General features: G+C 45.0%; 1 protein-coding gene across 1 annotated transcript in view; it reads left to right on the top strand.

Moving 5' to 3' along the window:
* The window catches only part of LOC134458648 (3',5'-cyclic-AMP phosphodiesterase 4D-like), a 156,998-nt gene that overhangs the window by 14,942 nt on the left and 116,594 nt on the right, over positions 1-25,462 (top strand). Inside the window, exon 3 of the mRNA XM_063211077.1 lies at positions 15,696-15,787. Within this exon, the coding sequence (XP_063067147.1) occupies positions 15,743-15,787 (45 nt within the window). The 5' untranslated portion in view covers positions 15,696-15,742. The remainder of the gene's footprint in view (positions 1-15,695; positions 15,788-25,462) is intronic.

Raw genomic sequence — 25,462 nt, 5'->3', positions numbered from 1 at the left:
CCATTGATGCAATGCAATGACTCATTGAACAGTGACAGCAGTGTGTATATTTTGTGGGTAAAATATACGTAAAATATATATACAAAAATCATTGAGAGTTTTAACCTCATAGCATCAGTCAAACTAATGGGAAGTGCCTGTCTGCAGTATATGTGTGGGTTTCACCAGAGTGATTTTTTTTGAGGAAGTGCAGACTGTCTATGAGACGGTTTTCGAAGTTGGCAGCTACTGGATCAGTAAATTAATTATGAAGAAAGAAAAGAAAAAACCGCTGACTACTAATTAAGATGGCTTAGGCTGAAACATCTGTCTGTCATGCTATTCAACAAAATAAATACAAGGACCAGAGATGTGAATAAGGTTCTCTATTTCATCAGGGTTAGCATGCTCTAATGGTTAGTGCTCAAATCTTTGTGCAGATGGACCCCTACATCTTAATAACATTGCAATGGCATTACCTATAAGAACCTACAGTTTTTCTCGATTGCTTACACACAATTTCTGGTACTTCACACACAATTCTCGGAACATCTCACCCATTTCCCAACTCCCCTAACCAATGTCACTGAACACTAAACACAATTCCTTCTTTACACTCACATTTCAATTTTAAAACACACTCTTTTCAAACCACTACACACAATTCTCTGGATTACACACAATTTCCATGAAGAAAAACCCTGGTTGTCGCATTGAACACACTGTCATTCAAAACACTAAAATCAACTGCCATACTAAATTCACTTCCTCATCACATGGGCAAACTCTCTGCATACCGGTTTTACAATCTGAAATCATCACCCCATAAGGACACACACTGCATGTCATATTGATGAAAGATGAGTGGATGCAAGGAGAAAACACATTTGTTTAGTTTTTGAACTCAAAAATATGTTATACAAGACATCACTTTCATGTGGTTACCCAATATTTTACAATAAATTAGTGCAATTTTTTAAATGTCAGAAAAATATGTAAAATTTATATACATCTGTGTACTCCAAGTCTAAAAACCATATTTCAGTATTTTACAACAGAAAAATACCCTCTTTAGTAAGTAGAACACTGAAGAAAATAAGTTTCTACTGTGTTTCAAGTTGAGTATAGAGTTTTACCTTGTGCATATTAGTGTTCAATGGTTCACATAAGAGTGTATTAAAATGACTGCTTGTGTGTGTCATTTGAGAACAAAATTACCTTTTTAGAAGAGAGTACATTGTTTTGAGACAAGACGTGCATTTTTCAGAGGTAGTGAGGAGTTTTGCCCGTTGTGTGTGAGGTTTGGAGATTTGTGTGTAGAGTTTTGAGAATTCGAGAACTGATTCCGAAAAATGTGTGTAAGCGATCGAGAAAAACTGTAAGTAGCAGATTAAGATTTGGTCATTGCAATTTTCATGACAGTAAGGATAAGTTATAACATAGCCTCTGCACAACAGGTTTAAAACAGATTTCCGGGTGGAAGAAAGATGGATGAAGATGTGAAGATGGCTTACCTGTAGGTGTAAACTTCTGTCTGTGTTTTATGCTAGCCCACTAAATAGAGTCAAGAATCGTAGCAATGCATCCATCAGTCTTGTGTGACAATTTCGACATACTTGATAATATTTTATTACTCATTACAACTATAGCCACTTCATCTATAACTCATAATACACGTTGTGTCCAACGGTAATAGTTCGCCCCAACATGACTTACTTTAACACGTTCTTATTACGTTTCGTAAACCTTCACTCACTCACAGTGTCTTGACGGTAATAACAAAATCACAGCCATTTCCTTTGCTAACACATTTAGAATCAAAAAGAGAAAAATTGGCCATTTGGCGTTTTTTCCCTGCCGTTTTATGCCCATAGAAATCAATGTAATTTGTTGAAATTGGGCTGAATTTACCGCATTTTGGACGTTTTTGAGAACCTTTTGGGCGGGATTTGATCAGACACATCACACACATAAACCAGATCAGGTCGACAAGTCCTCAGACTGCCTGAAAGACTATACAACATTTAAAAAAAAGAAAAAACAGTTTGATGCAAGGTGCGCCCCTTTCTCTTTCTGATTCTAAATGTTTTATTTGGGCTATCACCCTCAAAGTTACCGGTAATCAAGAAACCCGAGTGGAGCCTGCCAGCTGCCATACTTGACTTTACTAACACATTACAACGTCATTGTCACTCTTAATAAAGCAAAGTCATAATAAGGTTTGTTTCCTAGAACAGTAGTTTGTCCCAGTATGACATGTCATTACATCTCATTACAGTCTCTAGGCCCTTAACCATCTCTCATTCACAGTGGCTTGGCGGTAAATCCTTTAGCAATAACTACAACATTACAGCCATTTCCTTTACAGTTAGGTCATTGCCACTCTCTGTATATGGCTATAGGAAACAGTGGGGTTGTGTCATACAGTAGCTTGTCCCAATATGACTTATTTCATCACATCCTGTGCAGTGTTTCCCAACCTTTTTTGTCCTGCGTACCCCTAAGCAATTTTGTCACATGATGAGTACCCCTTCAATCATGCTCCATATCTGTTCCTCTATCCCAATGTGACTACACTCCATATATTTTTATTATTACATTTTTCCAAGTACCCCCTGAGGTGTGCTCGCGTACCCCTAGTGGTACACGTACCCCTGGTTGGGAAACACTGTGTTACAGGATGGATCTTAACCCATTTTAGCCTGGAGCGACATATACGCTGCATGCAGGCCCTTGAGATTTGAGGGTTTTTTTATTAGCAGTGTGGGTATAGAGCTGAATTAACACAGTCTAACCGCACGAATAGACCAGGCGCGATGCGATTCAAGCGACAGAGCAATATGCGCGATTGAAGAGACTACAGAATTTCCATTACAAGCCGAAGGCAAAGCATTCAAACATTCCCATTGGCTGTGGTCACTCACCTCTCTACAGTCATTGGCTGTCGCGGCTTGTCGCCGAACCGCGTCATAGAAAGTTGAAAGGATTTCAACTTCAAACTGTTGCGCTCGTCGCGCAAATCGCTGTAGTCTCCAGAATCGTCTTTGTCTCGCGACTCAATACAAAGTCAATTACTTCCGTCGCTCGCCTCGCTCTTGTCGCGGTAGGTGTATTTGTGCGGTAATGCTGAATATCGGTCCTAGCTTTTAAATGCAACTTAAACTTAATGTTTATGTGCTTGGGAGGCTGAGATATTTAGGTTTTAATGGCACCTTTTCCTAAAAAGGCTAAAATGGGTGAACAACAGGGCCATTTCAGGGTATTTGGGGGCCCGAAGCAAAGAGAGACTTGGGGGGAATCTCAGGAGAGATTTTGATAGCGTTGCACTTTTTGGACATTGAATTTAGGCCAAAAAAAAATCTCACTCAACACATTTGTCGTTGCTGTTATTTGAATACAAGTACATAAGAGTAAGAGTAAGAGTAATTTATTTGTCACATACAACCCTAGCTTAAGCTAGCATGCAGTGAAATGAGAGTTGGTAACTCCATATGTGCAGAAAAATATAAATTACATAAATTAATTATACATCATAAAATAAAAGTAGTTTTCTTAATTGTCCATAGCTGTGTAGACTCAACAACAAGGTGAAGTTCTCTCTGGGAAGTGAACGTAGGCGTGGCAATGCACTGGCGCAGCTGTTGTGAAAAAGTCAGATGGTCATAGGAAAGACCGGCGCTCCCGTGGAGGCGTGATGATGAACGCTTCCGTTGAGGAGTGTTGAACTCGCTTAGTGGCAAAACGGCATCCTCACGACACTAGCTGATCACTGCGAGGCAAAGCGCAGTCCAATATCCACCCACCAACGTGTGTGAAGTTGTCAGTTCACCGCTGGTCGATCGAGGCTTTTCCACTCCGATTCGCGTTTGGCATTCCCGTCTCCATGGAGAGTTCCGCAACCGCGTCGTCTCATCTGACACAATCCGCGGTTTAAATTAAGAAAAACAACCGAAAACATTGTGAAGACAGCACTTAAAAGTACCTTTTCTCTCACGCAGTCACGGCAACTCAAGTTCATTTTAAAATATGGTCTAATACCATATAAAATAAGTTAAAAGTTGCACAGTTGTGGGAGTTACCAGTAAGGCAGCCAAACAATGCAGCGCCATGGCAACTAGCAATTGATTACCGGCTGGGGGGGGGCTTTCATCTGGGGGCCCTTGGCAATTGCCTAGTTTGCTTGCCTGGTTGTGACAGGCCTGGCTCCTACACCACCACTCACAGCAGGGCTTTCAGGCCGACCAGAATGGAGCGGTGTCGGTGCCCGCACCAGTTACGTTCGGCACTAAAGTGCTTATCTGTGAACTGCTCGTGTTCATACCGGGCTCTGAACTTTTCCCGCACGTGACTGTGTTACCCGGATGAACCTGCAGACGGCCACGCTGTCGTCACGGTTCACAGAGAAAAACCAAGTATTTTGTGTTTCGCATTGCGAACCAACTTTCCGGTTCGCGAACGCCAATATCTGTGGCGTGAACACGACGGCCGGTTCACGATTAGGTGCGGGAACGGGCTCCAGCACGGTTCTCAGTCGGCCTGAAAGGCACTGAACAGTGGTCAGAAGAGTCAAAAAAGACAGGTTACAGCATGGACCCATTTTTTAGCCCCTAAACCATCTCTCATTCACAGTGGCTTGGTGGTAAATCCTTTCGTAATAACTACAACATTACAGCCATTTCCTTGACAGTTAGGCCATTGCCACTCTCTATAAATGGCTATAGGAAACACAGGGGTTGTGTCATACAGTAGCTTGTCCCAATATGACTTATGACATCACATCCTGTTACAGGACGGCTCCTAAACCACCACTCACTCACAGCAGGGCTGGACTGGCCATCTGGCATAGCAGGCATTTCCCGGTGGGCCCCGCACCCTCGTGGGCCCCTGGCCATCTGGCATAGCAGGCATTTCCCGGTGCCCTATTTCTACCCCATAAGGGGCCCCTTTAAGCCAAAGGTGCCCGGCCCCTATTTCTTCCCAGGTCCACCACTCACCCACAGTGGTCTGAAGAGTCAAAGGCAGGTGACATCATGGAACTGATTTTTTTTTTACATGCTGAAATTCCAAGAAGAGGCCTATTTTAAAGCCTACGTATGACTGTAAACTAAAAGAGTGAGTAGAACAAGAAGCTACACTCACAACATGTCCCATCACAGATGCGTTTTGGTTTAAGCCGTGATCTGTGCTTTCTTCTGCCCTGTAAAGGCACCTAAAGGGCTTTACAGGGAAATGGGAACCTTGTTAACCACCAGTAAAGTGTATCAGCCAATCAGCATAAAGGAGAAGTGCTCTTTAGTAATCATTGTGGTAGCGCGCGCCTATTTGGATGATGCCTTCACATCCTCATTGATCAATGTTATAGGAACTCCTTAATACATAACGAGACCACGACAATTAGATCAGGTTTACAATTGGCTTTCGCGAAAGGAGAGAGATTGAGAAGCCTGGAAAACGTGTTCCTAGCATGGCATCCTTGGTCTCTGGTCTTTAATGGGAAGTGCACCAAAGAAGAATAAACATACAGGGTCATAGTTCAGTTAAGTGGTAGTTCTTGTCTGGGACAACTTGGGAGAGATGTCTCCTCCTGGTACAGATGTCACATAATTCACAGCAAGAGCTCACACAGGGACAGAGTTTAACCAGACAGAGTTTAACCAGAAACACAGAAAGCAAAAGTCCTAACTACAGGTTATAATTTTATTACATTAATCCACCTGATCTCTGGAGTTGTCTATGGCATTTTATGGTGTGTTGATGTTTCCTGTTTTATGTATTTATGGTTTTATCTGATTTTATAGTAATATTTATGGTCCTTTTAACCGTATATTGACCTATTGCATTTTATGTATGCCCTGTTTTATCTGTTGTTGTCTATATGTGCTTATGTTGACTTCCTGCACATTTAATTGCTCCTTTTAAGGGGACAATACAGTTGGAGGTTGAAGTTGAAGTTGACAGCCACCATGCGCCAGAGGATTAATTGCAAATGAGAGAGAGAGAGAGAGAGAGAGAGAGGGGGGGATGGGGGGGAGGCGCAGGGTGAATTCTGAATGAATTAATGAGGCAACAATACCAGAGAATGCTGATAGTGAAATCCAGATTGAATGAGTTGAGCAGAGAATTTGTCAACTGTCCGTTTTATTGAGAAGTCTGCACTTCACTTGAAATCCGTTTTGTCATTTATTCCATGGCAGAACTACTGTGTGTTTGGACCGTTGAGGTCAATCAAACATCGGATTGAATGAGCCAGTTAGCTCTGGAACTTTCCCAGTAGCGTATTCGGGGGAACTCCCAGGCTGCCGGTCACGGTGATGATGGGATCTTGACATGGGATGCTGTATGAGTGAGACACAGTGAGTCAGGACCTCTACTTGTCTGATCTGATCTGAGCTGCTGCCGTTGGTACAGATGAGTACATGACCTGCTGATAACCCCAGAGCTGCTGCAGAGCCGCCACTAGGCACACGCAGAGTAAGCAGACCACTTAATGCAGGGGTGGGGAACCTTTTTCATTCGAGGGGCCACTTAAAATTTCATCCGAGGGCCGTAAAAGTCCTCCGAGAGCCATACTATGGACACAAACCAGGATTTCCCCCTGCACTTTAGGCCTATATTGAGGGCAGCTACCTTTGAAACAGCCCCCACCTTCTCTAGGACCCCTGAATATAACTTAATTGTATTGCAAATGTAATTTCTAATATTCCTTTACAAAATATGTCATATTTCATGTGAAGCTGCATAACATTCAAATCATATCGGGGGCCGGATAAAACGACCTCTGGATCCGCAAACAGCCCTCGAGACAGAGGTTCCCCACCCCTGACTTAAAGGGGTATGCCACTATTTTGCGGCTTAATACAGTTAAAATCGTTGGCTGGGGTTTCTAAAGGTGGTAAAGTGTCTTATTTTTCATGTTAAGCGTTGTCTTGCTTTAAGACAAGTTAAAAGAGGGAATATGTCACTAAGCTAGTGAAAGTCAATGGATCCGTGTAGCATGGGTTACTACCTATGTGTGTTGTGAGTGTGTGTGTGTGTTCTGTGCGTCTGTGTGCGTGTGTGGTTATCAATGCTACACGGATCCATTGACTTTCACTAGCTTAGCGACATATTCCCTCTTTTAACTTGTCTTAAAGCAAAACCCCAGCCAACGATTTTAACTGTATTAAGCCCCAAAATAGTGGCATATCCCTTTAAGGCCTCAACCATTATGCCCCCAAAATTGGGGCCTCCTCAACTGAGATTGACTAAAAACGGACTATTGTTTTTGCAGATGGTAGAAAAAAAAGCATATGATGAGATGACCCTGATGAAGGCACAAGCCGAAACGTTGGTCTAAAAAGATTACTGCATGACGTCTGCAACTGATTTTCATAAAGGAAAAAAAAAACCTAGTCATTGATTGACATAACCAGCATGAGAACAAGACATGGTGATTCAGTTTAACGTCTCCTCTGAAGCAGCATATTATACAGATTGGCTACAGATGAAGAGTTCAGATGCAAACCCCCCTAACTCCATTTCTGAAGACCTGCACTTCTATATTTTTAGAATAGTTCAGATGCAAACCCCCCTAACTCCATTTCTGAAGACCTGCACTTCTATATTTGTAGAATTGAAGAGTTCAGATGCAAACCCCCCTAACTCCATTTCTGAAAACTTGCACTTCTATATTTGTAGAATTGAAGAGTTCAGATGCAAACCCCCCTAACTCCATTTCTGAAGACCTGCACTTCTATATTTGTAGAATTGTTGGTTTGGTTTACATTCATGTACTTGATAATACACATGAAAAGTTATATTACATAAATAAAATAAAAAAATATTCAATTTTGATAATTCATGACAATAGCTTTGTATTAAATAAAAATGAATTAAGATTATTTTCTGAAATGGCACTTAGGGAGTTTTGCATCTGAACTCTTCAGATACAGATTAGTCAGTAAACACACCCTTAGAACTTGATAGATCAGCAGTTTCAGGTTGGCTAAACCATTCTTTACATGTACAGCCTCACTTGCAAGTTTGCAGCAGTAGCCATCATCACTGGTTTGCAGCAGTAGCCATCATTACTGGTTTGCAGCAGTAGTTTGCAGCACTGGTTTGGCGGTTATACAGATATGATCAGGTTTGGCACAGCCAGATATGTGTGAGACATCAGCTAAAATACGATTTATTACTCGGAAATTCACGAAAACAAAATCACATAAAGCAAAGGCAAATTATGTGACTGATAGCAAACCAAGATATGGGGGTTTGAAACAGGATGGAAAAAGAGCTAAGGAATTTAGGGCATAACACAAGAACAGGTTGAGACTTAATGTGGCTATGAAGGCTTTAAATTCAAATTTCTTCCTTCCCACACTTTCCAATGTTAAGGAAAGTGCGCGTGCGCGTGCTTCTCGCGTTCTTCTTGCATGTCTTATTGTATTGTATTGTTCAGGAATAGGCTCGTAATCTGTCTTACAGGGCATTTTCCCTCTGGGCATGCAGTCCTCAGGGGCCAATGCTGTTGTTGTTGTTGTTGTTGTTGTTGTTGTTGTTGTTGTTGTTATGGTGGTTGTTTTTTCACTTCAATATCATACTGTGGGGGGCTGTGTGAGAGAGGGGCAGGTCTAAGCTAAAGCAACGTAGGTGCCTTGCTCAAGGGCACTAACCTCCTTGCAACGTAGGTGACTTGCGCAAGGGCACTTAAAGGACCAGTTCAGTCATTTTCAAAATGCAGTTGTAATGCTCACACTACCCTGGACTTGTCAGTACCTGAGATTTTTTCTTCTTCTTCTTCAGCCGTTTCTGAGATCCTGGTCATTGTAATGGGGGCAGCGCTTTGTTTACATTAAAAAAAAAAAACATTTTTATTTATTCCCAAAAACACCCAAAAGGTTATAAAACATCAGCAGACAACTAGCAAACAGCAGTACCTTTTGGGAAAATATTTGGAGTAGGCCTATGTTAATTTTTTTGTTTTTTTTGAAAATGTAAACAAATGCTGTCCTCATTAGAATTGCTCATATCTCGGAAAGGGCTTAGCCGAAAAATGTGGCATCACCGGGTACTGACAAGTCAAGGGTAGCGTGAGCAATACAACAGCATATTGAAATTGACTGAACTGGTCCTTTAAGCCATGGATGAAGGTGCAGGACAGACATCCCTCTTACTGTTTCCAACCTGCAACCCTATCGTCCACACTTTGACCTATAAAAGAGTGACTCTGGAATTTAGTCTTGCACTAGCTCTTATGGCACAGAAAATTGTTCATTATACTTACGTTAATGCTCATTTTGTTCATGTTGTTCATGCAGACACAATCAAAGTTATATGACCCTTGAGTCAGATTTTTTTCACACAAAAAACACCTAAAAAAACAAAAATACTGAGTAATCAGCAAGAATATGAAGAAAAAAAATGTCAAACTGAACAGAATGACTGCGCAGTAAATCTTGGGAAAGGAAGCTTTTTAGACAACCTAAAGTTTCAGAAAAGCACCCTCGCCTTCCAGTGTAGTGTGAGGGGAGATTTATTTAGGGGACACAGCATGTGCCAGACAAGGTGGTGAGGTGCTTGCAAGGATGTGGTGAAACGGGAGATGATGTTATCTGTTGGCTTCTACATGAACGCATATGGTGACACAGGCTTTGCGGATATCTGATGAGGTAGGCTGGATGTGTGATGTGGTCATACAAGGGGTTGTTATCCTGTAGCTGTGTGTGAATGTGGCATGTACACATACGTGTGTAGTGTGTGTGTGTGCGTGTGCGTGTGTGGCTGCGTGCATGCGTGTGTGCATGTGTGTGTACGTGTGTACATGCGTGTGTGCAGGTATCTGTGCTCTTGGGTGTGTGTTTTCAAACCAGTCAGAGTCAGGGTTGTGGTGTGTGTGCATTTCCGCACGTCTGTGCTGACTGTGTGTGTGTGTGTGTGTGCATGTGCGTGTGTCCTGTTAGTGATGGGATGATTGTATCACTGTGTGGAGACCTGACCGATCGATGCCTTGTGGTTGATGACACTCTGAGCTATGGGGCATCACACCCAATGCAGACAGCAGGTTTTTTTTTCCACTCTTTGATTACCGTCCGTCCGTCCCTCGTGTGTGTGTGTCTGTGTGCTTGTGTGCTCGCGCACATGTGTCTGCATGCGTGCATGTGTGTGTGTATGTGTGTGTGTGTGTGTGAGAGAGAGAGAGAGAGAGAGAGAGAGAGAGAGAGAGAGAGAGAGTACTTTTATCCTCTGTGTGTGTGTGTGTGTGTGTGTGTGTGTGTGTGTGTGTGTGTGTGTGTGTGTGTGTGTGTGTGTGTGTGTGTGTGTGTGTGTGTGTGTGTGTGTGTGTGTGTGTGTGTGTGTGTGTGTGTCAGGGACACTGGCACCTGCCAACCGGCCAAATGCTGGTAAAACTTGTAATAATTTCAGTGTCACTAGCCAATTTGGCTGGCAGCTTATTCCTTGGTATGACACACACATCATAGTAGCTTGTATTCTGTTGTTTGCCCCTTGTGTATCAATTGTTTGTATTTAAGTTGAAGAAAATCTCAAAGAAAAAGCCCAGTAATTCTAAAGTTTCTATACTTCCTTGTAGAAAGCTTTACACTTATCTTGTTTTAGCACCTCATCTTGTGAGGTAAGACGTACACTATCATGATAAAGAAAACAAAAACGATGTAAAATGTGTGGCTTGCAGAATACCTGAATGGCTAGTGACTCGGGGAAGCTACTAGCCACAGTGGCCGGTGGGTGAAAAAGTTAATGTCAAGCCCTGGTGTGTGTGTGTGTGTGTGTGTGTGTGTGTGTGTGTGTGTGTGTGTGTGTGTGTGTGTGTGTGTGTGTGTGTGTGTGTGTGTGTGTGTGTGTGTGTGTGTGTGTGTGTGTGCATGAGTGTGTGTGCGTGCGTGTATGTGCGTGTGTGTGTGTGTATGCATGGTAGATGGGAAGACGGAGAGGGGTGTGATAGATGACGAACAAGCGTTTCCTTTCTTCCACTCCACTATAAGTCACTGTCAGTCTTTTATCAGCATCACAGGTGTTCCCTCCCAAATCTAAAGGATCATGACTTCCTCACGACTCAGAGGCTAGCTGTGCACGCAGCATAAACAGCCAGTGTTGCCAGATGTGTCCGATCAAATCCCGCCCAAAAGGTGCTCAAAAACCACCTGGAGGTGCTAAATTCCGCCCAATTTCAACAAATTGCATTGATATATATATGGGCATAACTGCAGAAAGTTTTTACCCGCAGACGGCTATCCCAAGCAACCCCATTGGGCAGTAAACCGCCCAATCTGGCAACACTGCAAACCACAGCACTTGGAGCTGATCATGAGCAGGGTTGCCAGACGTGACTGATGATTTCCAGCCCAAAAAAGCTCAAAACCCGCCTGGAAGCACTAAATCCTAAATCCTGGAATTTGAACTAAATTCTATTGATTTCTATGGCCGTAAATTTGCAGAAGAATCCGTCCAAATGCCCCCTTTTTTTTAACCCATTTTTACCCGCAGACGGCCATCCCAAGCAGCCCAATTGGCAACACTGATTCCGGCCAGATAGAGCAGATAGATGCATCATTTACTGTAAAGGTGATGCATGTTGATGACTACTCTTCGAGGACTCTTTGTCCTACTCCTTTGACTACTCTTGTCTGCATTGCCAGACCCTATGAATCACGAGGACAGTTAGTTGTAAGTCAAACATAGGCCTAAAGTACAAGGTACAGGGCAGCCGTGGCTCAGTGGTTAGAGCACTGGGTTGGTAACCCAAGGGTTCCCGGTTCAATGCCCGACCACGGCTGAAGTGCCCTTGAGCAAGGCACCTAACCCCCACACTGCTCGCCGGGCGCCGCTCAGCAGGCAGCCCAGCTACGGACTAGTGTGTGTACTTAAATGTGATTCACTAGTCCAAATGGGATGAAGAGCAGAGAAAGAATTGGCTCCAATTGGCTTCGTTAAGTATCAGTGTGTGTATTTTACATTCATCGATACATGATGTACTAGATAAAGTAATGCTACAAAGTACATAAACCTTTACTGTGTGACGTGCATCATTGCATGAGGGGCAATGTTGTGAATTACGACATGGTTATTGTGGTAATGCTGAATGTTAATGAGAAGCAGAGAAGCACAGAAACTGTTGCTATTCATTAACAGTATATGTAGGCTATATAGTAGTCTAATAGTCATATATTTTCAGCCATCATTGTGGAAAGATGTTTGACCTCTGAACTTTGGACTGGCCCATTGACAATCAAAAGTCATCGTTCCGAAGAGCGGTATGACTAACTGATTCATGTGAACTGTGCACTAGACCACATATCACAAACATATCAGACATATTATAATGCCATATCATTATCAGAACCAAAGCAGAATGAGTTTGATTACAATGTGATGAACATCATTTTGGTTACACTATTTTATGGTCTCTATTACAGTTTTTCTCGATTGCTTACACACAATTTTCAGAATCAGTTCTCGAATTCTCAAAACTTTACAGACAAATATCCATATAAAACTCCTCACTACCTCTGAAAAATGCACATCTTGTCTCAAAACAATGTACTCTCTTTTAAAAAGGTCATTTTGTTCTCAAATGACACACGCTAGCAGTCATTTTAATACACTCTTATGTGAACCATTGAACACTAATATGCACAAGGTAAAACTCTATACTCAACTTACCACACAGTAGAAACTTATTTTCTTCACTGTTCTACTTACTAAAGAGGGTATTTTTTTTGTTGTAAAATACTGAAATATTGTTTTTAGACTTGGGGTACACAGATGTGTGGCAAAAAATATATTTTACATACTTTTCTGACATTTAAAAAAATGCACTAATTTATTGTAAAATTTTGGGTAACCACATGAAAGTGATCTCTTGTATAACATCTTTTGGAGTTCAAAAACTAAACAAATGTGTTTTCTCACTGCATCCACTCATGTTTTCATCAATATCACATGCACTGTGTGTCCTTATGGGGTGATGATTTCAGATTGCAAACCAGTATGAGGAGAGTTTGCCCATGTGATGAGGAAGTGAACATAGTATGGCAGTTGATTTTAGTATTTTGAATGGCAGTGTGTTCATTGCGACAACCAGGGATTTTCTTCATGAAAATTGTGTGTAATCCAGAGAATTGTGTGTAGTGGTTTGAAAAGAGTGTGTTTTGAAACTGAAATGTGAGTGTAAAGAAGGAATTGTGCTTAGTGTTCAGTGACATTGGTTAGGGGAGTTGGGAAATGGGTGAGATGTTCCGAGAAGTGCAGTGCAGTGGTTGAATGCTTGATTGTGCGTTGTGGGATTATTGTCTTTAAATGTTTGCATGTCTGTGGTGAAACTGAAGACAAATTTCCACTCTGTGGACTATAAAGTATTCGTATTCGTAAGATCGGGGATTAGGCTGATGAAGGTAGGATGTTATGGTTAGGATGAAGATGGAATTTATGTTAGAAAGAAAGGGAAGGGAAAGTGTAGAAAGTTAACGATAAATTTGAGTTTCATCAAAACATCGGAAGGAAAGAGAGAATTATATCGCAAGCATCAAAGGCAGGAGCTGAGAGGAGAGGAGAGGAGAGGACAGGGGAGGGGAGGGGAGGGGAGGAGAGGAGGAGAGGAGGGGACAGGAGAGGAGAGGAGGAGAGGAGAGGAGAGGAGAGGAGAGGAGAGAAGAGAAGAGGAGAGAATAGCATGATAGCATGAAAAAAGAATAAGAGAAGGAGAAGAGGAGATAGATGGAGAGGCCAGTTGACAAGAAAAGAACCACAGAGGAGAGGAGAGGAGAGGGGAGGAGAGCAGAGCAGAGCAGATGAGAGGAGAGGAGAGGAGAGGAGAGGAGAGGAGAGGAGGGGAGAGGGAGAGGGAGAGGAGAGGAGAGGAGAGGAGAGGAGGGGAGAGGAGAGAAGAGGAGAGGAGAGAAGAGGAGAGGAGATGTGAGGAGAGGAGAGGAGAGGAGAGGAGATGTGAGGAGAGGAGAGGAGATGTGAGGAGAGGAGAGGAGAGGAGAGGAGAGGAGAGGAGAGGAGAAGAGAGGAGAGGAGACACCATTAAGCTGCTGCTTTTATCCAGAGCACCTAGTACTGAATTAGCCACAGTAACAGACCCCGCGAGGATTTAGTAGTAGTAGTAGAGAGAGTAGAGAGAGAGAGGTTCCATTGGCCCATTGTGTCCTGGTTCTATTATGGCCCCCCTTAGGCAGACCTAGGCAGACCTAAGGACTGTTCTATTCATTGTAGGAGCATTATGACACGCCCCTTTAGGCAGACCGGAACCTGGTCGCATTAGGTGCCCATAGAAACCTATTATGTTGGCATATCTCTATAGAATATCTCTGGTAGTAGTCTGGCGAGGACAGGAGGCGTCTCAAGGACACTTCGACCTTGGTGGTGCTTGAGAGAACGCTAGCTATACACAGCGCCCAGCACCAACCATTTGTCAACTGTTACCGGGGAATCGAACCCATGACCTTCTGATCCCGAGCACCAGATATCAGACCACAGATGGCTCTGCTAATGAGAAGGAAGCTGGGCAGGTGCTGTGTGCAGTTGGGAGGATGGGTGTGGGGTGAAGTGGGGGGGTGGGTGACGTTGGTTTGACAAATCGCAGTCTGGATCGGGCAAGCTGACACAGGGGAACAAAGGGGTGAGTGGTTCCAGGCCCAGGGAGAGACGGGGCCCAGAAATTGGTCCTCAATACTTTGTATGTATTGGGGTTGGGGGGGCTTTTTTCTGGTGGCCTTGTCCCGGGGGCCCAGCCAAAACTGTCTGCTGGACCTGCCCTGGACAGACACACATAAAGCAGAGGGACACATTATTACAACAATTAGAATCAAGCAAGATTCAGTTCCCCCAATCGTAGGGTGGGTGGGGGTGAAGTGTGTGTGTGTGTGTGTGTGTGTGTGTGTGTGTGTGTGTGTGTGTGTGTGTGTGTGTGTGTGTGTGTGTGTGTGTGTGTGTGTGTGTGTGTGTGTGTGTGTGTGTGTGATGGGGGGGGGTGTTGATTTGACAAATGGCACCCTGGATAGACACACATAAAGCAGAAAGACACGTTAGTAGAATCAAGCAAGATTCAGTTCCCCCGACCGGCCCTACCATGGCTCTAACCGGTAGGGCACTGGCCTGCTTCCCCAGCGGGTGACCTGGGTTCGATTCTGGCGCAGGGCATTTGCAGATCCCTCCTCGTCTCCCTCCTGTTCACTTCCTGTCTCCTCTCTGAAAGTAAATAAATGCCCAAAAAGCAAAAAAAAATTTTTTTTTTAAACCATTCAGTTCCCCCAAGTCAGTGTTTGTTAGTCAATGCCGTAGGGACACTCGGTGAATGCCTCATTTCCCCAGTGGGCTCATGGTGATCTGCTCCCCCCTGCTGGATGGCTTTGGAATTGCATTGGGTTGTACTGTGTGTGTGTGTGTGTGTGTGTGTGTCTGTCTGTCTGTCTGTCTGTCTGTCTGTCTGTCTGTCTGTCTGTCTGTCTGTCTGTCTGTCTGTCTGTCTGTCTGTCTGAATGAATGAATGAATGAATGAATGAATGAATGAATGAATGAATGAATGAATGAATTTATTTAGTCTATTAGATGTAAAAACATTGTACAGCAACAATAACCATACATTGAAAGGGATAAATAGACAGGGATGTACACAAAAAAGTCCGAAGACTTATTTCCATTGTGGTCCCTTATATGGCAGCAGGCTAGGGCATAAACACATGTCTCTAACACATGTTTGACTGCTGTCCCTGCAGGAGCTGTGTTGGAGTGACCAGCTGCATGTGAGGAAGGCAACGGAGGGATGGAGAGGAGGAAGAAGGGATCCCCGCTGATACAGAGGAGGAGTGTAGGTGACGCACGCACGCACGCACGCACGCACGCACGCACACACACACACTGATACAGAGGAGGAGTGTAGGTGACGCACGCACGCACGCACGCACGCACACACACACACACACACTGATACACAGGAGGAGTGTAGGTGACGCACGCACGCACGCACGCACGCACGGACACACACACACACACACACACAGATACAGAGGAGGAGTGTAGGTGACGCACGCACGCACGCACGCACGCACGCACGCATGCATGCACGCACACTGATACAGAGGAGGAGTGTAGGTGACGCACGCACGCATGCACGCATGCACGCATGCACGCACACACACACACACACACACACACACACACACACACACACACTGATACAGAGGAAGAGTGTAGGTGACGCACGCACGCACGCACGCACACACACACACTGATACAGAGGAGGAGTGTAGGTGACGCAAGCACGCACGCACGCACGGACGGACACACACACACACACACACACACACACACACTGATCCAGAGGAGGAGTGTAGGTGACTCTGGCTCTTCTCACACGGACACGCACACACGCATGCACGCGCGCACGCATGCACGCGCGCACGCATGCACGCAAGCACGGACACACACACACACACACTGATCCATTGGAAGAGTTTAGGTGACTGTGCCTCACACGGAAACGTACACACACACACATACACAAACACACACACACACACACACACACACACACACACACACACACACACACACACACACACACACACACACACACACACACACACACACACACACACACACACACACACACTGAGCCAGAGGAAGAGTGTAGGTGACTCTGCCTTCAAGTGTGGATGACTTTGCCCAAATCCACACACTCGTACGCACATGCACAAACACACACATATGCACGCACAGGCAGGCACATACATGCACACACGCGCACACGCAAACACACACACGCACAAACACACACTCGCGCACACACACACACACACACACACACACACACACACACACACACACACACACACACTGAGAGAGACTTTGACGTCAGGAGTGAGTGAACCTGTCCAAACTCACACATGCAGACACACTGAGAGAGTACACACACACACACACACACACACACACACACACACACACACACACACACACACACACACACACACACACACACACACACACACACATCCACCCATTGAGTCAGAGTTACAGACTGACTCTGCCGTGAAGAGCACACGCACACACCACACACACACAGGCAGATACACACACACACACACACACACACAGATTCACTCACACACACACACACACACACACACACACACACACACACACACATCCACCCATTGAATCAGAGTTACAGACTGACTCTGCCGTGAAGAGCACACACACACCACACACACACACACACACACACACACACACACACACACACACACACACACACACACACACACACACACACACACACACACACACACACACACACACACACACACACACACACCCTCAGTGAGAAAGGCATGTGTGTGTGCATGTAGACAAGTGCCCCCAGCCTGCTCCCTCTGCTCCCCATGCTGCTCTGCTGCCAGTGCCTCAACACCCTGTGTGTGTGTGTGTGTGTGTGTGTGTGTGTGTGTGTGTGTGTGTGTGTGTGTGCGTGCGTGCGTGTGTGTGTGTGTGTGTGCTGCGTGTGTGTGTGTGTGTGTGTGTGCGTTTGTTTGTGTGTGCTGCGTGTGTGTGTGTGTGTGTGTGTGTGTGTGTGTGTGCGTTTGTTTGTGTGTGTGTGTGTGTGGGGTGTGTGTGTGTGTGTGAGAGAGAGAGAGAGAGAGAGAGAGAGAGAGAGAGAGAGAGAGAGAGAGAGAGAGAGAGAGAGAGAGAGAGTGTGTGTGTGTGTGTGCTGAGTGTGTGTTCCCAATTAGGATGCCCCAGCCTCTCCCCCTGCTGCCACTCACCCCCCACCACCCGCTACGGCATCTGCTCTGCTCTGCCTCTTGGCTACTGACACCCAGAACTGAAGCCTCATATCCAGCATATTATTTTAGTGTTGGGCCTACTATTTTGAATATACATACTATGGTAAAGATGGGAGAACTCAAGCTTCATATCCAGTATATTCGTACAGTCATGGGCTTATTTACATACTATGGAAGATGGGAGAACTTTAGCTTCTGTGTTGTCCTCACTGCAGTGTATGAACTGAAGCTATCCAACCAGTTAAACTCTGATGCAATAACCAGGAGTCTGTTCTGTAGTTAACATTTCACTGTTGTTTATCTGAAGAATCCAGCATTACATGGCAGAGTGAAAACTGTAACAAAACAAAGTTTGACTGTTTTTAACATAAAGTTCAGCTTCACATGAAGTCTCATGAAGTCTCATTGTAAATACATGTAAATAAAAACGATATTTTTAACCTATTTATTACATTCTCTTCCTAACATAAACTTAACTTAAACTATCAATATTTCAATTTAGCAAGGCATTCACTTATGACTTTGCTTCTAGCATCGTTCACGGAGGAAATTCTTTGAAGTAGAAACCGATTTCAGTAGACAGGAACTGAACGTGAAGTAACTCACAGACATCATATAGGAAGACTAGATGCGTCGTCCGCGTTCCCGTCATGCAAGCCGAACGTCCGCGCATGGCGGCCATGTTAAAGCAGCCTTCTGGCTCAACCAGTTGCAGTGAGTTTTGGGTGTTGTATACTCTTCAGATGGCCATAATTCCCTCAAATTTATATCGATTTTCGAAAGGGTTGTTTTTTTATACAGTATAAAAAATTCCAAACGAAAGTATATGTTGATACTGCATAGTGATGAATATTCACAATATTATTATATTATATTACAGTATATTATTATGTGCATAGGTCTAAAATCATGTATAATATAGTTCAGTAGGCTTATTCATGTAATTAAATAGATCCCATAAACAAATGCACAACGTAATCTTTTATATTTTCAGTAAAATAACAAATAAACGTTCACTTGTAGTATATGCTTTGGTTTCGACAGCTCCACCCTGTGTTCAAAATCAGTCGTGACGCTAAAGCCATCCAGATAGAATGAACCTGTTGCGCTGTACATCTCTCTTCCAGTACGTCATCTCTGTCGTCTTTAATTTGGTGCAATGAATATATCCATGCCGTCAACGTAATGCACAGCAATGGTTAAAATGTGTATTTGCTGTAGGTCTATCTAAATGTTTGGACAAATAGGTTAAGTGGGAAGCATAGGTCTATTACTCTCCTGGGCGTTTTACCCCAGTCTACACTTAAGTTTTAAGGAGCCCTACCATTTATAAACACGTGTCAATATTTCAGCGAAGCAACAGAATACATTTTTAAGTATCCCAACGTTTCAACTCTTCAGTTTACTTCAGGTGTAACGGAGGGTCTGTGGAGAGTTTAGGCTGCTCTAATATGGCCGACCTGTGCGGACGTGCTTGAAATACGCGATGACGTATCTAGTCTTCCTATATGATGTCTGTGAAGTAACTGATGACAAGACAGGAAGTGGTAAAGAAAATACAGGAAACGGTATCAAAATAAAAGTGCTATTCTTTCTCAAAGTGTCAATATAAAAGTTTCACTACATACATCGCCCTAATGGCGACACACTCCCCGCCTGACCACTGTGAGGTCACCACAATAAACATTAAACTCAAACAAGAATCACATCTGAAGCATCAGTCCTTACGGAGAAGCAAAACAGTTTCGGTAACTGGTCTAAGGTAAGTCTTTGATTGTCCTTGGTTTGCTGTCCTTAATTCCACATTACGGACTCTTCCATCAGTTCCATGAATAGCCTTTGTGACCACTGCCAAAGGCCAGTTGTTGCGGGCAGCTTGGTTGTCTTTGAGGAGGACGATGTCACCGTCTTGCAGGTTCTGGTTGGACCTTGTCCATTTCTTGCGACTTTGTAGGGTTGACAGGTACGATTGTCTCCAACGGTTCCAGAATAAGTTGGATAAGGCTTGTACTTGTCTCCACTGCTTAGTGAGGAGGTCCCTGTCTGAGAAGTCATCTGGAGGTGGTGGGGCACCAGCTTTCTGTGTTAACAGCATCGATGGTGTGAGGATGTATGGATTCTCTGGATCATTTGACACTGGAACTAGTGGTCTTGCATTCAGAATTGCGGTCACTTCTGCCATTAGAGTACACAGAACTTCATGAGTAAGGCGAGTGCTGTGGTCACGGAGCATCGAATCCAGGATTCTTCGGGCTACCCCAATGAGGCGCTCCCATGAACCCCCCATGTGTGAGGCATGGGGCGGGTTAAACACCCAGGAGCATCCTTGTTGGTGCAGGTATCTCTGCACCGCGCTGTCTGGTTGATCTGCACTCAGCCCAAGTTCTTTACAGGCCCCAATGAAATTTGTGCCGCAGTCTGACCTCAGTTGTTTGGCTGGTCCTCTGATGGCAAAGAAACGCCTCAACGCGTTTATGCAGCTTGAGGTGTCCATTGAGGTAATCACCTCGATGTGAACTGCTCTGGAGCTCATGCAGCAGAATAGGATGGCCCAGCACTTCCTCTCAGGTTGCGTCCCTCTGGTGCGTCTGGCGGAGACGTGCCAGGGCCCGAAAACATCTAGGCCCACATAGGGCAGGTTGAGGCGCTCTGCGGGCATATCTGCCATCTGTTGTTCCTGCATCCTTCCTCTAAGTTTGCGACAGGTGATGCACATGTGAATAGTTGAGTTCACAAGCCGCTTGCCTCCCAGGATCCAGAGTCCAGCAGCTCGTACAGCTCCTTCTGTTAGATGACGGCCCTGATGCTTTACTTGAGCATGATGGTATCTGGTAAGTAGCAATTTTGGGAGAATGACCGGGTTCTTTTGTTCGATGGACACATCCGCATTCTTCAGTCTGCCTCCAATGCAGAGGAGGTCACCCTGTAAGATCGGGTTGAGGGAGCGTAGACAGCTGCTTAACGGAACTTGCATTCCTCTCTCCAGAGCTTCAAATTCCTTCACAAATGTGCTCCTCTGAACAGCTCTGATGATGACTTCTCTTGCTTGGGAAAGCTCATCCACTGAGCTAGGTAAGTCACAATGATGCCAACCCTTACACTTGCCTGTCGGAGCCTTGCAGGATTTTGCTATATGAATCAGGAGTGCGATGGCGCGTTGGAGAGTGTCGAATGTGGAGAACCTTTCAAAGCGTTCTGTGCTGAGAACTTCCCCTTGCAGATTGGTGAGGAAGCTTTTCACAATTGGACGGACCTCTCCATCTGACTCCGGTGAGACTAAGTCGAATGACTGAGCTGGGTCTGGCTGAATGGACGGCTTGCGCAGGAAGGTTGGTCCCTTGAACCACATCGTCTGTGTGAGGCGTGCTGCTGGAACCGACCGTGATGCCAGGTCAGCTGGATTGTCTTCTGTGTTCACGTAGTACCATTGTTCAGGAATGGTGGATTGGCGTATATGCTGGACACGATTTTGACATACACATAGAACCGTCTGGATTGGTTGTAAATGTATCCAAGGACAACTTTGCTATCAGTGTAGAACTTGGTGGCATCCAGCTTTAGATCCAATTCATCCTGAATCAACTCAGCCATTTCCACAGCTAAGACTGCTGCACACAGTTCAAGTCTTGGAATGGTTGGGTCTGATTTAGGGGCAAGTTTGGCTTTTGCCATGACAAATCCAACGTCCACTGTGTCTCCTTTGATGGCTTTCAAGTAGGCCACGGCACCAATAGCCTTCACAGATGCGTCGCTGAAGACGTGGAGTTCTACTCGCTCAGCCTTGGTTGGACAGATGCCTGTGTACATCCTTGGTATGTGAAAGTGCCTTAAGTCTTGAAGCGAGTTTCTCCAAGACTCCCACTTGCCTAACTTATCTTCAGGCAATGGGGTGTCCCACTCCGATGTCTCAGAATTCAACTCTCTGAGAAGGTCCCTGCCTTGGATCGTAACTGGAGCCAGAAACCCTAAAGGGTCAAAGACACTGTTCACCATGGAAAGAACCCCTCGACGGGTGAATGGTTTGGTGTCGGTTGACACAGAGAAGGTGAATGTGTCGCTTGCTATTTCCCACAGGAGCCCCAAGCTGCATTGGGTGGGTGACTCATCTCCGCTTAGGTCTACATCCTTCTTGGCTTGTATGCAGTCCTCGGTTGGGAAGGCTTCCAAGACAGCCTGACTGTTTGAGGCAAATTTGTGGAGCCTCAGGTTAGATTCTGCAAGTGAGGCTTGAGTCCTACGGAGCAGCCCAATAGCCTCTGCATCAGTTGGAACAGAACAGAGGCCGTCGTCAACATAAAAGTGCCGTTCGACAAAGTTGACAGTGTCTGCTCCATACTTCTCTGCGCCATACCTGATGGCTCTTCTGAGCCCATAGATTGCCACTGCAGGAGACGGGCTGTTTCCAAAAACATGAACTTTCATTCTGAAGTCAATGACCTCGTTGGCTACGTTGTTGTCTTTGAACCATAGGAATCGCAGGTAGTTTCTGTGCTCTTCGGCCACAAGGAAGCAATAGTTTGTTGAATATCCGCCATCACAGCGACCTTGTCTTTTCGGAACCGCATGAGCACTCCTAAAAGGGTGTTGTTCAGATCTGGTCCTGTCAAGAGGACATTGTTCAAGGAGATTCCAGACTGTTGGGCAATTGAATCAAACACAACCCTGATTTGATCAGGTTTCTGTGGGTGATACACTGCAAAGCTGGGTAAATACCAGTGCTCTTCTTCTCTTAGCTCTGGTGCCACCTCAGCATGGTTGTTTTTCAGCAGTTTGTCCATGAATTCCAGGTATTGCTTTTGCATTTCTGGCTTTCTTCTGAATTGGCGTTGGAGTGATTCAAATCGTTTGAGTGCTTGCTCGCGGTTGTTGGGAAGCTGTTGCCTTGGTTGTCTGAACGGCAATGGAGCAACCCAGCTGTGTGAATCGTTCCTGTAGACTTCTTTGTCCATCATTTTTAGGAAGGTTTCATCTTCAATCGAAGGTGCTAGCTTATTATCCTGTTCAGTGCGGTCAAACACATGTTGACCCAGACTGTCTTCTTTGGCTCTGGGTGGTAAGGTGCTGTTGTGAAGTTCCTCTTTAATGTGCAGATGGCTTGTGCATGGCTGAAAGAGTGAGGGCCGATGACAGTCGACCATGGTCGTCCGGAAGGAACTGACATTTGGCTTGTGTGTGTTCCCTAGGCAAACTTCTCCTACCAGCACCCAGCCCAAGTCAAGGCGCTGCGCAAAGGGTGCATTGGCGGGGCCATTTATTTGTTCCCGTACTTTGTGTGCTCTAATTGTGTCTCTCCCTAGTAGCAGGAGGATCTCAGCTGTGGGGTCCAGCTCTGGGATGTGTTCTGCTACTTTTGACAGGTGAGGCTGATGAAGAGCAGCATTTGGTGTGGGAATTTCGGACCTATTATCAGGTAAGTCATTGCACTCAGTGAGGGGTGGTAAGGGGATCGTAACTTTTCCATCGAGGGACTGCACGATAAAATCTGATGCCCTTCTGCCTGAAGTTTCCACTAGACCTGAACATGTTTTCAGTTGGTAAGGATATGGCTTAGTGTGAATGTTAAACTTGTCAAAGAAACTGGACTTAGCCAACGACCGGTTGCTTTGGTCGTCTAACACGACGTAGGCCTTGATGGCTTTGTCTGGGTGGTCTTTCTGGTACACTCTTGCCAGACATATCTTGGAGCATGACCGTCCAACTTGTCCTGTGCCGCATACTGCTGTGCAGCTTGAGCTAATCTCACTGGTGTCGTTTACCGCTTCTCCCTCCCCGCCATGCTGTGGCGAGGTCAGAGGAGTTGTAGGTAGCGGTGCTGGTCCAGGGTGCATCGCTGAGACATGTTGGGTGCTGTCACACTCAGAACACTTCACAATTGTAGTGCAATCCCTTGCCATATGGTTGGTGGAACTACAGCACCTGAAGCAGATTCCGTTTTCTTTCAGAAATACCTTCCTATCATCCAGAGTTTCAGCTCTGAAGGCTTTGCACTTCTTCAGTGGGTGGGGTTTTGCATGTATTGGGCAGATGTTACTCGGATCCCTGGAGACATTTGCCTCTGTAGGAGAGACATAGATCTTGTGAACTGCAATGGGTTTCTGGATGGCTTTAGGAAAGGCATTTTCAGCTCTGACAGACGATGTTGTAGCGGTATTTAAAAAGGCAAAGCTGGGGTCATTTCTTTTCTTGGCCTCATAGGATATGAATTTTGTGAAGTAATCAAACGGTGGGAACCGTCCTTTATTTGTTTCTTTATACTTGGAGCCGGCGGAGATCCATTTTTCCTGGAGTCCATATGGCAGCTTGGTCACTATAGGCTCAATTCCACGCGTTGTGTCCAGGTAGGACAGGCCTGGTAAGTAACCATCCTCCTTAGCACACTGTACCTCCATAAGCAGGTCAGCCAGCTCTCGTAGCTTCAGATTTTCCTTGGCTGAGACTCTGGGAAACGCGTCAAGTCGGGTGAAGAGGGCCTTTTCGATCACCTCTGGGGCTGCATAACACTCTTAGAGACGTTCCCAGGCTTTCACCAGCGCTGTTTGTGGTTTTGCTATGTGCACTGCACGGAGACGTTTCACCTGGTTGCTGGATTCTTTACCAAGCCATCGTGTTATCAAGTCCAATTCCTCAGTGGCTGTGAGACCAAGTCCTTGAGTGGCATTTTTGTATGAGGACAGCCAAGCACGATAATTTTCAGGTTTATCATCAAACTCATACAAACTTGTGTTCACTAGGTCACGTCGAGCTAAATATTGTGCCAGGTTTTGGGTTGCAGGCACACTTTGAGTATTTGTCTGCTGGGGGGTGAAGGATGGAGCCCCAATATTCAAGTCACTGATATGCGAGGTGAGACTCTTGGGAATAATCTCAGGCCCGGCTGTGGTAAATGGATTCTGGCTGATTGACTGTTCGGCTGCTGGTGGCGCATAGTCAAAGTCATAGTCTGGAAAATCCACATTGTTTGTGCAGTCATGTGAAGACACAGGTGGCTGGTGGTGTGAAACAAAGGGGTTGTTCGGGCTGTAACTGAGAGTGGCATTGATGGTTGGCTGTGTTGGTGGTGGACTAGCCCTCCTGGCTGTTTGTTGGACAGGGTTAGTGGAATGGAAGTGAGTTTGGATGTATTCGCTTGTTCGTTCAAGTTTACTTTGTTCTGTTGAATTTGTTTCATCTAGCACAATGTAATTGTTGCTCTCTGTAACCGCTGACTCCCAGACAGCTGCTACGGCTTCAGCTTCTGCTGCTTCACGGCAGGTGGCTAGTGTCTCAATTTCAGTCTCTTTTTTAACTTTCTCTATCTTAGCTTTGGCCTCTTGCTGAGCATATTCGGCACGCACTTTTGCAGCTGCTGCTTTTGCTCGTGTGCGAAATAAAGCATTGGTTGATGAGGCAGATGAATGAAAGCTGCTCCCACTCCTGCTTGATTTATTAGATCTACTTTCCATCTAGACTCGAAGTTCAATGCTAATTTCTCAGTCTTTTCACTGTGTTGTCCTCACTGCAGTGTATGAACTGAAGCTATCCGACCAGTTAAACTCTGATGCAATAACCAGGAGTCTGTTCTGTAGTTAACATTTCACTGTTGTTTATCTGAAGAATCCAGCATTACATGGCAGAGTGAAAACTGTAACAAAACAAAGTTGGACTGTTTTTAACATAAAGCTCAGCTTCACATGAAGTCTCATGAAGTCTCATTGTAC

Source organism: Engraulis encrasicolus, chromosome 11 (assembly GCF_034702125.1).
Source record: "Engraulis encrasicolus isolate BLACKSEA-1 chromosome 11, IST_EnEncr_1.0, whole genome shotgun sequence".
NCBI lineage: Eukaryota > Metazoa > Chordata > Actinopteri > Clupeiformes > Engraulidae > Engraulis > Engraulis encrasicolus.
Note: the sequence above shows the minus strand (reverse complement) of the source record. Positions and strands in the feature narration are given on the sequence as shown.